The following is a 16,729-nucleotide window of genomic DNA, read 5'->3' as shown; positions in this document are numbered from 1 at the left end:
AAAGGCACAAATAGCGTGTTTTTTACTAATACTTATTTCGAACAAATACTTAAAAAAATATTTGTATTCGGGAACAAGAAAAACTTTATATCAAAAAGCTGCGTTTTCTCATGAGACCGCAGTGCATGCCCGCAGTGAGTGAGTGAGTGACATTCAGGAGTCGGGGGGGTGGGGGGTAAAAGAGGTGACTGACACAGGCTGCTCCACACAGCAACAGAGAAGGCTCGGCTGAGCGAAAAAAGACTTCACTGCGTGCATCACTATTTTTGTTGAATAGATTTTTGTACCTTAACTGGGTTCCGGAGGCAGTTTATAACTTTCGGGAAGCGGAGTTTGATCGGGAGATTATTCCATTACGCTGCATTATTGACGTCTGCAGTCGGGTGCTCTCATGTTCGCTCTGTTTACGTACACTATAACGTAAATTAGAAGTGTAACGCAAAAAAAATGGATTTTTACGCCTATTTTGAATTTTACTCGAATACAAATACAAATACTTCCCCCCACATACTCAACAAATACAAATACAGATACACAAGTAATCACAAGCGCTGCTTTCGCACTACCCTCATACAATTGTGATACAGAGAGAAATCTAACACAGGGGTCAAGGGTCAAGAGCCCAACTAAAGCAAACACTGATCTCTCTGCTTTACAACAGCACATGCATTGATACAGAGAGAAATCTAACACAGGGGTCAAGGGTCAAGGAGCCCAACTAAAGCAAACACTGATCTCTCTGCTTTACAACAGCACATGCATTGATACAGAGAGAAATCTAACACAGGGGTCAAGGGTCAAGAGCCCAACTAAAGCAAACACTGATCTCTCTGCTTTACAACAGCACATGCATTGTACAGAGAGAAATCTAACACAGGGGTCAAGGGTCAAGAGCCCAACTAAAGCAAACACTGATCTCTCTGCTTTACAACAGCACACGCATTGATACAGAGAGAAATCTAACACAGGGGTCAAGGGTCAAGAGCCCAACTAAAGCAAACACTGATCTCTCTGCTTTACAACAGCACATGCATTGATACAGAAAGAAATCTAACAGTCGGGTCAAGGGTCAAGAGCCCAACTAAAGCAAACACTGATCTCTCTGCTTTACAAACAAGGCACACGCCATTGACAGAAAGAGGAAATCTAACGCAGGGCACTCAAGGACCCAACTAAAGCAAACACTGATCTCTCTGCTTTACAACAGCACATGCATTGATACAGAGAGAAATCTAACATAGGGGTCAAGGGTCAAGAGCCCAACTAAAGCAAACACTGATCTCCATGATGGTGGCATCATTTGAACCAATAAAACATCAACATCTGATCCTCTGTGATTCTCAATAACAGCAGGTGTTCATCACTAATGCTCAATCATCATTTTATTATTCACTTAATTATCTCATTAACTTTAACTCTTTGAGGACTTGGATGTGACTTAAGACTTGCTTGTGACTTGAAAGGAATGACTTGGTTCCTCTGGTGAAATCAGCTCATGGGTTCATGGGTGAAACAAAAATATGGCAGGACTTTTACTCTTTGGCCCCTGGACTTTACACCTCTGCCACTGACTTGAGTTGACTTGTTTGTACTGTGACTTGAGACTTGCCTGGGACTTGATGGTAGGGACTTGAGTCTTATGACTTGACTTGTTCCCACCTCTGGAATTTAGACACACACACCGAGTGTATGAGTCACAATGTCACAATGGTGACAATTAACAAACAAAAGCTTCATGCTGCAATTCTTGCTGGGTAACATTATAGTACAAAACTCATTCATGATTCCCAGCATGCATTGCAGTTTATCTGTTTACGTGAATTAGTTTAATGAGTGTCACCATTATTGAGATTTATACACAGATTCTTTATGTCTGTGTGATTCTTATCTGTGGTGCAGCCTGTTTTCCCAAGTCTTTCTAATTCCCTAAGCGGGAAAGTCCATTGAGGAACATTTTTATAACACACCTTGTCAATGAATATTATAGGACAAACACACTTACAAAACATCTCTATATGTATCTTCCTTTGAGCCTCCAGGAACATGTCACTGGTGTAGTGATCACCTCCATTCTCTTCCACCATATTTTTAATCTTCTCCAGCAGTTGTGTGATCTGAGAGCGGTTCTTCATATTTTTATTATTAAATGAGTGATATCTGCCACCACAGCTTTCAGTCAATTCTTGTAGTTCTGATCTCGTTCTAATATGTTCATTTAAGGCTTTACCTTTCAACTGATCTTCATGAGTGAACAGAATGATGGTGTATTTTACAGCATCTTCTCCAAAGTTCTCCTGAATCCATTTCACCATGTTTACCTTAGTGGATTTGCCACCCAGTTTGATGACCAGCAGGAACACACACGGAGCAGGATCAGATATGCGGAACAATTTCTTTATTTCAGCATTTACCTTCATCTTCAACATATTTTTTGATGTTTCAAACAGTTCTGGAGTGTCGATTATTTTAACGTTTTTTCCATCCACTTTTGTTTCATGTTGTTCACAGGTTTTAGTAGCTGGATGTGGTGAATCACTATCTTTTCCCAGAAAGGTTTTTCTTGAAGCAGTTTTTCCTGACCCGCCCTCACCCAGCAGCACAATCCGAGGTGTCTGTGACCCTGCCAATCAGAATTTAATTAAAAAATATATATATTTAAGTTGAATATTTAGAAAAAAACAAACTGATTCCATGATTGTTTCAGTTCAATAAAAAACAGACAGAGTGAAGAAGAAGGATTCCTAATGCGAAAATGAGCAGAACTTGACAGGCTTGTTAGCTTTACTGTGGTTACATAGACACAGAGGATAACATACATCTATTCGGTTGCTAACACAAATTAAATTCAGGCAGAAACTTTTCAGAAACGTTTCAGCTTGTATTAAAGTGGATGATTTTTTATAACAAAAGACTGGCTGTGAATTATACTGCTTAGCGCTATTAAGACAAGACAGTTTAAAGCATGTAAGGTGGTTTAACAATTTGTTACATAATACCATTTGTTTTTAGTTAGAAATATTTATGCTTGATTTATTTAATATTAAACTTCACTTGTCAAGATGATACAATGAATATATTATCCATAATCCATAATATCCACAAACCATAAAACAAGAAAAAACAAACTTACAAAACATGTTTATATGTATCTTCCTTTGAGCCTCTAGGAACATGTCATTGGTGTAGTGATCACCTCCATTCTCTTCCACCATATTTTTAATCTTCTCCAGCAGTTGTGTGACCTGAGAGCGGTTCGTCTTATCTCTGTTGTTGAATGAGTGACATCTGCCTCCACAGTTATTAACAAGTGCCTGGAGATCATTGCTAACTCTCATATGGTCTGATAGTGATTTTCCATCTAGTTCATCAGCGTGAGTGAACAGAACGATTGTGTAACGTGCAGCATCTTCTCCAAAGTTCTCCTGAATCCATCTCACTGTGTTCTTCTCCTCATCTGTGATTCTCACATCCAGTCTGATGACCACCAGAAACACATGAGGACCAGGAACGGACAAGTTTATACAATTTATGATCTCAGACCTCAACGTCTCTTCAGTAATTGATGGATCAAATTTTCCTGGAGTGTCAATCACTGAAACCTTCTTCTCATCCACCATCACTTCTTCTTTCTGACAGGTTTTAGTCACTCCGTTTGTAGAAAGTTTTAAGACATCAAATTTGCCTTTGTCTTTGCCCAGTATAGTGTTTCCTGTTGAACTCTTGCCTGATCCGGTTTTACCCACCAAAACAATCCTTAATTCAGATGAATTCACTGCACAACAAATATCTTGGATGTATCAGCTTTTTAAAATAATAAAATAATATCGCAAATAGCAGTAAAGTTTTTATTGTTAAAGAGTTTCCTCTTAAAACCCATTCACAAAGCTGCTGAGTGCAACTTTTCTGTTTAGGTTTACTAAGGAATAGAAAGAAAGTCCTTTTGACATCTTAATGTTTTATGTTAAAACTAACTTAAATCTAAATATTAATACACGTTAGTGTGTACAGTACCTGTAGTTGTATGTTCAGTCCTGGCAAGTGTGCTGCTTTGAGCCTCCAAGTCCTGAGGATATTGATTACTTGATCCCCAATGAATGCCCTCTGTCCTTCCTTGAAAAAGCAGATTTTAATTTGATTTCAGTTCACATTTACAACCATTACAAACATTTCCAGATCTATATTTAAAATAATGCATCTCAATGTTAAAAAATGTTGATTTGTCAGTGTTAGTTGCATTGAATCAATATCACTTTTGCACCCGCACTTTATGTTGAAAAAAGGTTGAAATTTCAACCGACCACCATTATTGTGATCAACTAAAGTTTGTGTTAGTTGAGTTCTTAAATCAGGGGTTCCCAGGTTCGGTCCTGGAGGGCCGGTGTCCTCCAGAGATTAGCTCCAACCCTAATCAAACAAATCAAACACACCTGAACAAGCTCATCAATGTCTTCAAGATCAAGAGAAACACTGACAGCAAGCAACCATTGAATCTATGTTCAGATGTGCTGATATGTCAATATTAATGGCATCGAATCAATATCACTTTTGCACCCGCAATTAATGTTGAAAACATGTTGAAATTTCAACAAACCACCATTACTGTGACCAGTGTTTGCTTTTGTTGAGTTCTTGACACTTGTGTTTTCATTAAGGTTCTTCTTACAATGCTCATGATGGTGTTTTATTAAAAAACATTTGGGCATTAATCAATTAAGAAAGAGATTTAAAGTTCAGTTGGTGAAGCTTATTGTTATTGTTATTGTCCAGCTTTAATAAAGATGAGAAATTATTCTAAATAATGTTGAATTTTTCATGATTTAAATTTATTTAATGTTAAAATGATTTAAACGTTTGAATGATCTGATCCACACCCAGAAAGACACTGTGATAAGATAAACAGATTTACTGACACACTTAGACATCAACACTCATCATACAAATCTCAACAATGGTGACAATCATCAAACTAAATCAGATAAACAGATCAACTGCAATGCATGCTGGGAGTCGTGAATGAGTTTTGTACTGTGATGTTACCCAGCATTGCAGCATGAAGTTTCTCGTTCAGTCATCTCGTTCGTAAGTGAATGAAAAGACCCGCTGATTCTCGTTCGTGAACGAGCTGTTACTTCTCACTCGTAAACGAAATGAAAGATGAGGTCTCTTGTTCAACAAGTACAGAAACGGACACAATGTAAAGATCCTTACGAAAATAATAAAAATAATGCAAGCTGATGGTTAAATGTAACAAAGACAAATTAACATTGTCATTTTTATTGCATGGAAAATGTCAAGCCTTGTTTACTCAGTTATTGTACTGCAAGTGTAGTACCTCTGAAAAGGAGGATTTCAATAATGAGTACAGTGCACGATGCTCTTCACTCACATTGTTTACTACGAATGAGTTTTTGATAACAAATCAACAGTTTTACAGTAATAAATGCATCAATTTACATATTTAAATGGTAAAAAATGAATTCAAACAATAAATCAGCACTTTTTAAGCACAACCGTACTGTAAATGCATTAAATGCCAGTGTCAGTTTAGATCACAAATAACATTTCATTCAATTAACATTGACATGTATTTTTCCCAGTACCTGTCCTCTCACATTTCACAAAATGCATATAAAAATGCACCGGAGGTAGCATGTGGACTATACTATGGGGTTCCATATGTGTCAAAAAAGTGTTGATTGCGTTGTACAATACAATTGTCTATGTCTATGTTATTGCCTGTGTTTTATTTGTTTTTGGTATGCATGTACGTATGTCGTCTGTTTATGTCGTCCTCACTGTCGTCTGTTTGTGTCGTCCTCCCTGTCGTCTGTATATGTCGTCCTCACTGTCGTCTGTATATGTCGTCCTCACTGTCGTCTGTATATGTCGTCCTCACTGTCGTCTGTATATGTCGTCTGTATATGTCGTCCTCCCTGTCGTCTGTTTATGTTGTCTAATATGTCGTCCTCCCTATGGAAAGCCAGGAGGGTCAAAAACGCGCAAATTTTAACACGTCAACAATGCGTCGAGAATGCGTTGTTTGCACGTAGAATACGTGTAGTTTACGCGTTAAAAATCGACACGTATTTGACGCGCAAACAACACGTATTCTACGCGCAAATATCGCGTTCTCGACACGTGACGTCAGACGTCAATTTCGCGTGTTTTTGAGCCATCTGGCCACTTGACCAGTTTGAACATGTAAGCGTGATGAGTTCCTATTGGCTGCTGAGTGGTAGGGTTAAACCATTACTGTAGGCCTAGGGGTTTGCCTTCCATTTCTAGACTCTTTGCCATCACAATGCATGTAACATGCGAAAGATCCACTTATTTATTTGTGCTTGATGGCCAGTGAAAGTCCTCAACAAGCTATTAGATATAGATATTTAATAATCTTATTTATTATCTATCACTGAGTCTAAATCATAAATCTAAATCATAGATTTATCATCTATCTACCACTTAAAAGATACTTTCACATAACAGCTTGAGTGGCTTAGGGGTTAATGACGTCACCCCGTCTGCCTCCCTTTTTGGAATCCGGACCAACGCAGGTTCGAAGCTCGCTCGTCGCGTAGCGAAATTAACTAGTAACAAAAGTTGTTTTAGAAAAGCTCTAGCCACAGTATTAAGCCCTGTCCATAGATATATAAGTTTATAATTTGTTAACTTTATTAATCATTATATTTATTCATGTTGAATAATTTATAGCATTTATTGGTAATATTAGGTTTCACACCCCACCCCGGACCTCACTAATTTTCAAACCTTGGCTACGGCCATGAGTCTGTGGTATACTGTATGAATATTTTGTTTTACACGTTCTTGATAAGAAAATCAAGCACATATAGGCTGTTTCGCCGGATAACAATAAGGCCGACAACGGAGAAAATGCGAAACTCTCCGTTGCAACTCCAGGTAAAAACAGTCGGATTGTTCATCTAATATTCATCAGCTCCAGTGGCACAGAGTTAGTGACCCCGTACACAAGTATAGCTTCTGCTCCGATCGAAAGGGGTTCGAATCCACCTATTGCCAAATGTGTTCTTCTCCTTTTCCCATTACTAATCAGAGTGGAAAGGCGTTTGTTTTATGCACAAATAAAGAAAACGTTCCGAAAGTGGAAATAAAACACCTCACGGGTAATAAATAATGAATCGTTTATCTGGTAGGGTAGAGAAGGCTTTAACTATCCCAATAATGTGGCATTCATTTAATAAATATGATAATTTACACTAGGGTTGCACGGTGTACCGGTGCTACGGTAGCATCGCGATGCTAAAGCTTAAAAATACCCGCGATGCCTCTCTATTTTTTGAAACGGTAGTATCGTAGTACCGTAGTTAATTTTGCATATGCGTATTCATATTTATTTGAACACTTACATCTGCCCTTTTGCGGTGTTTATCTCCAAAATGAATGTGTGTTTTGAATGTCTCGGACGAGTTAATGATTCAAATTGGCAATTTGAACGAGTTGGTTAAATGATTCACTAACTCAGTGGAAAATTGACGCCACCTACTGGCCGTTTTAGTTCTGCATTTAAAGTAAGCCTAATATTTCCCTTTATAAAGACTGCTGTATCATTTAAATTTGTCCAACATTTGAATTAGTTCCAACGTGAAAAATGATCTAGTGTACTTTAGTATTTACTACAGTAAACTACTAAAACTCATAGATACTAGTTTTTTTGAGTCGTATCATAGTAAATATTTAAGTATACTACAGTATTTATAGTATTTACAAATGACTAAATGTAAATGTATTTGCTACAATTTATCCAATTACTACAGTTAATACAACAACATATTCTAGTGCAAAGTATAATATGGTTTACTATAGTAAATACAAAGTGTTTAATCTAAATCTGAGTTTTTTGTATAGATTGGAATTATATGGCACAGCATCGGAGAACTCATCTGGTATCGAGATACTTCAGCTGGTATAGTATCGTAAGACATGTTTATCGGTACCAGCCTGACAACCCCTAGTAGCAACCTCAAAAATGTCTATACCAACTTTATGGAGATGCAGATTTCATTTTCCAACAGGACTTGGCACCTGCACACAGTGCCAAAGCTACCAGTACCTGGTTTAAGGACCATGGTATCCCTGTTCTTAATTGGCCAGCAAACTCGCCTGACCTTAACCCCATAGCAAAATCTATGAGGGTATTGTGAAGAGGAAGATGCGTATGTCGTATCAGTCTGTGTGTAATGAATGAATATAATATACAAGTTTCACTTTTTGAATGGAATTAGTGAAATAAATCAACTTTTTGATGATATTCTAATTATATGACCAGCACCTGTATTTCTATTGTTGGGTGGAAACGATCGCATCCATCAGCTGTCAATCACTCTCTCTTGAACTGTGTGAACCTTCTCTTCTCACAGCAACATACACTGAATCTGTCTATGACTCGCGCTACAGAAAGAGAACAGAAAAATGCGGATAAAAGAAATCTAATTAAATAATCCATGCTTTTATACGCTCATAAACGTATTTAAAATAACGTAATACAAACTCGCATTTTGTACTGTATGTAAACAGGCAGCAGTGCTGTGCACGCTGTGTCGCTATGAAAGCACATGTGGGCGCGAGCTGCGCACGGAAACGCCTTACCCCGCTCCAGCTCTCAATCATGATAATTAACAGGCAAGAAATCATACTAAACAATTTGCGCACGCGCGCATAACATCTAACGAATGTTTAAATAAATACTTTTAGCCAAACTAAATGTTGTGGTGTAACACATTATGACTATCAACGACTACTTAACAAACGAATTAAATAAAACGAAAGTGAAACTAAACATTAACTCGGATGCATCTACAGTGCCAACCTAAATGAGATTTAGAGATCGTCTTTTAGTGCAAACTCTTTCTCAGCTTCACGTCCGCCCTCCGCTATACCCGTTTTCGCTTCACATATGAGCTGTGAATGGGTCTCACAAAGAAATACGTCATCAACTAGAATTTATCGTTTATATCGCGGGAAGACTAATTCCTATCGTGTGGGGTATTTCTTCCGGCATATCGCAAACGATATAATATCGCCCATCCCTACCCGCAACATTCAATGAACTTTAAATCGACTGACTCATGTGGTCCTAACATTTAATTATTCACATATACATATGCGTGCTACAATGTGCACACTTTCTATGTGCTAATGCTAGCGGGTAGCTTTACAATATAAAACGGTTAAACCTAACATTTATAAACAGCATTTAGTGGAATGCATTTCGAAGCAGCATTGAACATTTGTGTGCAAAGGTGCGTTTAAAATACCTGAAAAGGAGGATTTCAATAATGAGTACAGTGCACGATGCTCTTCACTCACATTGTCACTACGAATGAAGCGCATCGCGAGAACTCCCTCCTACTAGAAGACGCACGCCTCACGCAACCAATCAGCTGCAACCATCTTACCCATAGTAACGTTTTCATAAACAGAAACATTTCAGTGCTATATATATATATATATATAACATGGGAAAGTACAAAACATTCTAACAACTGATATATATATATATAATACTTTTCACAGTATCATTCCCAGCATATTACACAAGCACGTGTGTTTTGTGTGCATTTTGTATCATTTATTGTTCTTTCAAATAAAAACGACTTCATTACGTTTAATTCATGTCATGCACTTCTCTAAAAACTGTAAAACAAAAAAGTATTGGTTAGCTCTCATTCGCGTCACGTCAGCAAATAGCATTCCAGTTCCGGCTGTGAAGGGACATGTCATTGGTTAGATCTTCCACTGAACGAATACGCCCACACTGACCAGGTCGCCGTTGAGTCTGAACGAGCGAGAGAGATCTCGTTCTTGAACGAATTGAACGAGAGTGTACACTGTAGGTCGGTCAATTAGCATGCGAGTCTCGTTCAGCAATCAGCAGAAAACGGATGCAAAGAGCAGTTACAGATAGGCTACTTTGCACGCTTGTTTATTTAAAATACATAAACTTCACGTTTAACATAATCCCAGATTTATGAATGTGTAAATGACCAAACAATTAACTTTTTAATTATGCAGAAAAACCTTGTGCGTTGGTCATCTGAACCACTTATTTAGACTTATTTCATTTATTTAATGAGTAGATCAGAGACTCACATTTTAATAAAGCCTGTAATCAGTTTATACATCCATTAATACGTTCGTTGACATAAAACAACTCATTTTCGCCACCTGCTGGCGAATTATAGAAATGGTCACTGAACGAATCTGAACGCATCATTTTGGTGAACAAACGGAAGAAGAACGAATCACTCAAATGAATCATAATTCCCATCACTAGTTTGTATTTGCAAGCAAATATTTCTCGACATCAAAATAATACCACTCTATTATATTCTTTCAAGATAAGCACACAGTCCAGATGTTATATGTGAATCAAGCAACGAGATGAAAGCTGCTTCACCAACCAACACCATTTGATTGGATTTTCATTAGCATTGGCAAATAAATACACTTTGAAAACACACAGTTACAGAATGCTTAAAGAATTCCAACATTTAAACATCTAGAGTCGAGAGCCCAACTCAAGGAAACACGTGATCACCATGATGGTGAGTTTTAACTAAATTAAAAAAAATATTAAGCGTTAACCCGCCCATGGGCCCTGTGCATGTTAAGGGTTAAGTATTTTGTATTTGAAATACATGCCCAGCCCTGCTCTCTGAAACGCACTGATTTTTTACAAAGCTCATTACTCTGAAAAGCGAGGTGTGCTATGATTGGCCAGTTCACCAGTGCGTAGTGATTGGTCGAATACTGCAAGCATTTCACGGAAATGTAACGCCCCTTACCATATTCGGAACATCAGGTTCCAAAGCAATTGTACTGACAGGCGATAGGTCACCGGTACTTCCCTATCAATTCAAGCCAGAATCTGATCCAGAAAATGAAGACAATCAAGCCGATACATAAACTGTGCCAGCGCGACTCGAGCAGGATGTCAAAGATTGGTAAGGTTTGTAAAAAATATAGCTAATAGGCAGAGGGGTAAAGACCAGGGGCCAAAGAGTAAAAGTCCTGCCATATTTTTGTTTCACCCATGAACCCCTGAGCCCAGAGGAGGAACCAAGTCATTCCTTTCAAGTCACAAGCAAGTCTCAAGTCACATCCACACCTCATTCACTGCTTCACTCACACACTCACCTCACTCACTGCTTCACTCTCTCACTCACTGCTTCACTCTCACACTCACCTCATTCACTGCTTCACTCTCACACTCACCTCATTCACTGCTTCACTCACACACTCACCTCATTCACTGCTTCACTCACTGCCAGAGGTGTATAGTCCAGGGGCCAAAAAGTAAAAGTCCTGCCATATTTTTGTTTCACCCATGAACCCATGAGCTGATTTCGCCAGAGGAGGAACCAAGTCATTCCTTTCAAGTCACAAGCAAGTCTCAAGTCACATCCAAGTCCTCAAAGAGTTAAAGTTAATGAGATAATTAAGTGAGTAATGAAATGATGATTGAGCATTAGTGATGAACACCTGCTGTTATTGAGAATCACAGAGGATCAGATGTTGATGTTTTATTGGTTCAAATGACGTCACCATCATGGAGATCAGTGTTTGCTTTAGTTGGGCTCTTGACCCTTGACCCCTGTGTTAGATTTCTGACTGTATCAATGCATGTGCTGTTGTAAAGCAGAGAGATCAGTGTTTGCTTTAGTTGGGCTCTTGACCCTTGACCCCTGTGTTAGATTTCTCTCTGTATCAATGCGTGTGCTGTTGTAAAGCAGGGAGATCAGTGTTTGTTTGAAGCGCCAGACTTTCTTTGCGAAGTTTTTATGGTTGGAATGGTCCCACTTTTTAACCAAAGCTTTCATGCATAGCCGGTCTTGATCTCTCCAAGGTTTGTGAAGCATTCGTCGGTGAAATGCGCTGCACAAACTTGAACATTCTGATTGTACTTCTCCGGAACAGTGTTATAAATAGAATGTAACCATTCCGTTTTAGTCGTCTCATCTTTTGGCAAGGCAAACAAAGACTCTTTCATTTCGCAAAGAAACACACATCGTCTCCGCGACATGGCTACGCTTGCGACCAGGGGTGGGCATGTATTTCAAATACAAAATACTTAACCCTTAACCTGCACAGGGCCCAAGGGCAGGTTAACATTTACTATTCGTTTTAATTTAGTTAAAACTCACCATCATGGTGATCAGTGTTTCCTTGAGTTGGGCTCTCGACTCTAGATGTTTAAACATTGAATTACTTTTGGCTTTCTTTAACTGCATGCTTTTGAAGTATGTTAGTTTTGCTAACGCTAATAAGAATTGAATCACATGATGAGGGCTAGCAATATCCAGTTGCTTGAATCACATATCCCATATGGATTGTGTGCTTATCTTGAAAGAACACTATAATGTGGTATAATTTTGAGATTGAGAAATATTTGAATGCAAATACAAACTTATGCTACAGGAGCGTTTAGAATCACACAGACATAAAGAATCAGTGTATGAATCTCAGCAATGGTGACAATCAACAAAAAACAACTTCAATGCTGCAATGCATGCTGGGAGTCATAAATGAGTTTTGAACTAGGATGTTACCCAGCATGCATTGCAGCATGACGTTTTTGTTGTTGATTGTCACCATTGTTGAGATTCATACACTGATTCTTCATGTCTGTGTGAGTCTAAACTCTCCTGTAGTATAAGTTTGTATTTGCATGCAAATATTTCTAGACATCAAAATAATACCACTCTATTATGTTTTTTCAAGATGAGCACACAATCCACATGTTATATGTCAATCAAGCAACAAGATGAGGGCTACTTCACCAACCAACACCATTTGATTAGATTCTTATTTTCATTGGCAAAACAAATGTACTTTAAAGCACACAGTTACAGAAAGCCTAAAGAATTAAAACATCTAGAGTCGAGAGCCCAACTCAAGGAAACACTGATCATCATGATGGTGAGTTTTAACTAAATTAAAACAAAAATGAAGTGGTAACCCGCCCATGGCACTGTGCATTTTAAGGGTTAAGTATTTTGTATTTGAAATACATGCTCACCCCTGCTGGCGACGATACAATGAGATTTACAACTACACCCACCTTAACTACGTATAGATTTGGGCGGTCTTAAGTCAAATCATGTTACGAACTGACGTAGATTTGTGGGGGTGTGGTTACACGAGGCGTTTCAGGCAGGTCTGGGTGAGCATTCGCTTTTAGATAGAATGTATCTTTTGTTCCCACACTTTCATTTGTGCAATTTTACGTGTCTAATTACATGCATGGGCAACTTATAACACACCAAAGACACGTACTTCCGCCATATGCCTCTTTAAAACGCGTTGTTTATCCCATCACTAACTCAATCTCAAAGGATTTTAGCTTTCACCAGAACAAACAAATTTTAACACATTATCGCAACAGCAAAAAAAACACAAACTCAACTAAAGCAAACACTGATCACAGTAATGGTGGTTTGATGGAATTATAGCATTGTTTCAACATTAATTGTGGGTACAAAAGTGATATTGATTCAATGCAAGTAACGTTGACAAATCAACAGTTTAAAATGGATTCAATTGCTATCAGGGTATGATTTTAATGAAAATTAATGGCCAGTGTTGTAGTCTCGAGACTCGGACTCGGTCTTGAACACGGTCTCGAGACCCTATTTTAATGGTCTTGGTCTTGTCATGGACTTGTGTGCATTTTGACTCGGTTTCGACTCATACTCGAACATGTTCGGAATTGGACTTATGCCCGAGTCCACTCGAGTCCCATCATTGAAAAGACGTCCCTTTATGGGCCAAAAGTGAAAGTTGTTTCTATAGCTTTTCATGGCGTCTCCTGATTGTGTAATATTGATGTCCAGTCTGTACAAAGTAAAAACTGGTTGAAATTTTGAGTTTACACATGGAAATAAATTAAGTGAGACTCTTTGAAATAAACTGAGCTGAATCATTGGAGTGCAGTAAGATAGCAAGCAACCATTGAATCAAGGTTAAAAATTGATGATTTGTCAATGTTCATTGCATTGAATCAGTATCACTTTTGTACCTGCAAAAATCACCATTATTGTGATCTTTTTTAGATTTAGTTGAGCTCTTGGCTCTTCTATTTTAATGTTAAATTAGATTTCCTTCAGCCATAACTGTGTGTTAAAATAAATTAGTTGTAGCAAAGAGATGATTACTTCTGAATGGTAATGCATGCATTTTGAAATTGTTTAGATCACTGTTAATAATTGGGTTTGTTTTATTAATGTGTCAGCTCCGTGGATCTGCAGTTTGATATACTGTGATTTTTTAGGAATTAACATATTCACAGTGTTAAACCACTTTAACACACAACGACATCAAGAATCTGCATATGAAACTCAACAATGGTGACAATCAACAAAAGAATGCTTCATGCTGCAATGCATGCTGGGTGATCTGTTTATCTGAATTATTTTGACGATTGTCATCATTGTTGAGGGTTGTGTGATGAGGGTTGATGTCAGTGAAATATGTTTGTTTATTTTCTCTCAATACTTGTGCATTAACTAGCCAGAGCGCTCAGACCAATCATGAATTGATCAATAATGTTTAAAACTAATACATTTTATTACAGCCTGACAGTTTCCATGAGAACAACCCCAACTTTTGTAAATGCATGTCTGTCTTTCACAGTGCACAAGTGTTTTTATAACACTACTACATGACCTAAACAAAATAATTTAAAAAAAGTCAAGGATCAAGAGCCCAACTAAAGCAAACACTGATCACAATAATGGTTATTATTGTGGGTACAAAACTCATTTCACAGAGTCTCATTTCATTTATTTCCATGTGAAAACTGAAAGTAGTCTGATAAACTCCAGATTTGAACCAGTTTTTACATTGTACCAAGGTCCCCTGTACGTCAATATCAGACGTTCAGAAAACGTAATAATGGGCCAATAAAGGGACGTCTTTTTCAACATCGAAAGATGCAGAAAAGAGGTCTTTTGGACATATCTTTGGTCAGGGGGAAGTCATAATTGTAATAAAATTACCTTTACAACACTTACTATGTGGCCTTTTTTACCCTCAACTAATAATATTTTTAAACTAATATCAGTCTAAGTAAATAAAACACAGTGTACATGCCATGGTATATTTAATGCACTGAGCACTCTATGAGCTAGCTGATTGATGTTATGCTAACCTCGTGTAACACAACAGGACACAAACAGTTTTGTTGTTTCCACCAAACATTTAACATATTCTTGAAGATTTCTATAGGTCTCATCTCAGATCTCTTGTCCTAGGACTCGGACTTGACTCGGACTCGACCCTCTCTGGACTCGGTCTTGACTCGAGCATATTTTTAACACATTATTCTAGAAAAGGTATTTCTTGGTAATTCGTTTTGTCATTGTTGATTTATGTGTTCATTTTGTTTTGAGAGAGTGGTCATTTATGTGCATGTGTTTCTCTATTTACTCCTGCATTTCAATCGAATATCAATTTCTCTAATATTATTGCTGTTTTGGTTCAGTGAAGCTATTAGGTAGCTTCCACAGAGGTGAAAAACTGAATAGTTCTTACCTGATGAATAATAATCATCGTCTGAAATCAGAGGAACTGTGAAGAAACAAATATTTAATTAATCATTAAAAGTAAACTTACCAATTATTTCTAGGTTATATGCCATCATGCACACATGTAAATGTACTCACCTGTGTCGTCACTCATTTTTTTTTTGTTACTACTGCGATTTACTGAATTCTTCTCAGAAAGCAAATTATTTAGTCACCCCTTTGTATTATTATGTGTGTCTGCCTAAGACTTCCTCTTTCTATGATCTCTCTTCAAGCTGAGGTGAAACCTTCCTGCCCGGTGCTTAAATGTCTTTCAGAGAAATCATATGATCAGACGTAACACAAGCACCATGGCCAATCAAAACATAACAAACAAAGGTGCGAGCAAGTCAAGACTCAAGTCAAATCAAGTCAGTGGTTTTCATCTGCTCTCTTGCTATCTAAGTGTTAGATTTAATTTCTGCATAAATACAAGCCCACAAAATCAAGGATTGTGAAGTTGTTAAGCTCACTATACATTGCCGGCTATATATATTAGGAGGGTAGGAGGAACGGATGCCTTCTGGCTATTCCTGGGAGGAGGGGATTCCTTGTAAGCTAAACATTCTTTGTCCGAACTGCTATACCTTATTTGGTCATTCTGTGAATCCCTGGACATATGAAACCTGTCAGATGTCTTTTGGCACCGTGTATAAAGACTTGTAGTTTCTAAAATAAATGAGTTCAAAAGCTTGATGCCTCTCTGTGTCTTGTTTTTGTGCTCCCAGATCTGCAGAAGAATTTTCTCACAACATCCAACCTATTTCTGATTTGATTTTACTGGTGATCCAAAACACAGAACGAAATTTAGTGTTCGTAAGGAACCAGAAGTTTAACACTAAGGTAACTAGCAGATGAGTTGAATCAGGTGTTTTATATAGAGACACATCTAAAACATTCTGTCAGGGGGTTCCTGAGGATCAGGATTGAGAACCCCTGAGGTAAACCACTGACTTGATTTGACTTGAGACTTGACTTGCTCCCACCTCTGTCAGTTTCCACCAATGTTTTGAGTTATCTTGACTTATCAGGTTTACAGTGCACCCGATTCAGCTCATCTGCTACACTGTAAAAAAATTAGACGTAAAATAATGGTGAAATGCATGGCTGCACATGGTGCCAAAGGT

The 16,729-nt window shown here is 37.9% G+C and overlaps 1 protein-coding gene across 5 annotated transcripts in view; it reads right to left on the bottom strand.

Annotated features, from left to right (window-relative positions):
• Positions 1–15,822, bottom strand: part of LOC130553177 (GTPase IMAP family member 8-like) — a 24,978-nt gene extending 9,156 nt beyond the window's left edge. For all 5 annotated transcript variants that reach the window (XR_008962827.1, XR_008962824.1, XR_008962825.1 and 2 more), the window contains exons 1-5: positions 15,702–15,822; positions 15,571–15,606; positions 4,012–4,110; positions 3,131–3,772; positions 2,003–2,620 (exon numbers count right to left, since the gene is read on the bottom strand). Coding sequence is in view for 1 of the 5 variants with exons in the window: in XM_057331972.1 (XP_057187955.1) it covers positions 2,003–2,620; positions 3,131–3,772; positions 4,012–4,110; positions 15,571–15,606; positions 15,702–15,717 (1,411 nt within the window). In the remaining 4 variants the exon portion in view is untranslated. The remainder of the gene's footprint in view (positions 1–2,002; positions 2,621–3,130; positions 3,773–4,011; positions 4,111–15,570; positions 15,607–15,701) is intronic.
• Between the last annotated feature and the right edge of the window lie 907 nt (positions 15,823–16,729).

The sequence above is a fragment of the Triplophysa rosa genome, linkage group LG4, assembly GCF_024868665.1.
Source record: "Triplophysa rosa linkage group LG4, Trosa_1v2, whole genome shotgun sequence".
NCBI classification, from domain to species: Eukaryota; Metazoa; Chordata; class Actinopteri; order Cypriniformes; family Nemacheilidae; genus Triplophysa; species Triplophysa rosa.
The sequence above is the reverse complement of the archived record's forward strand: the minus strand, read 5'-3'. Positions and strand labels throughout refer to the sequence as shown.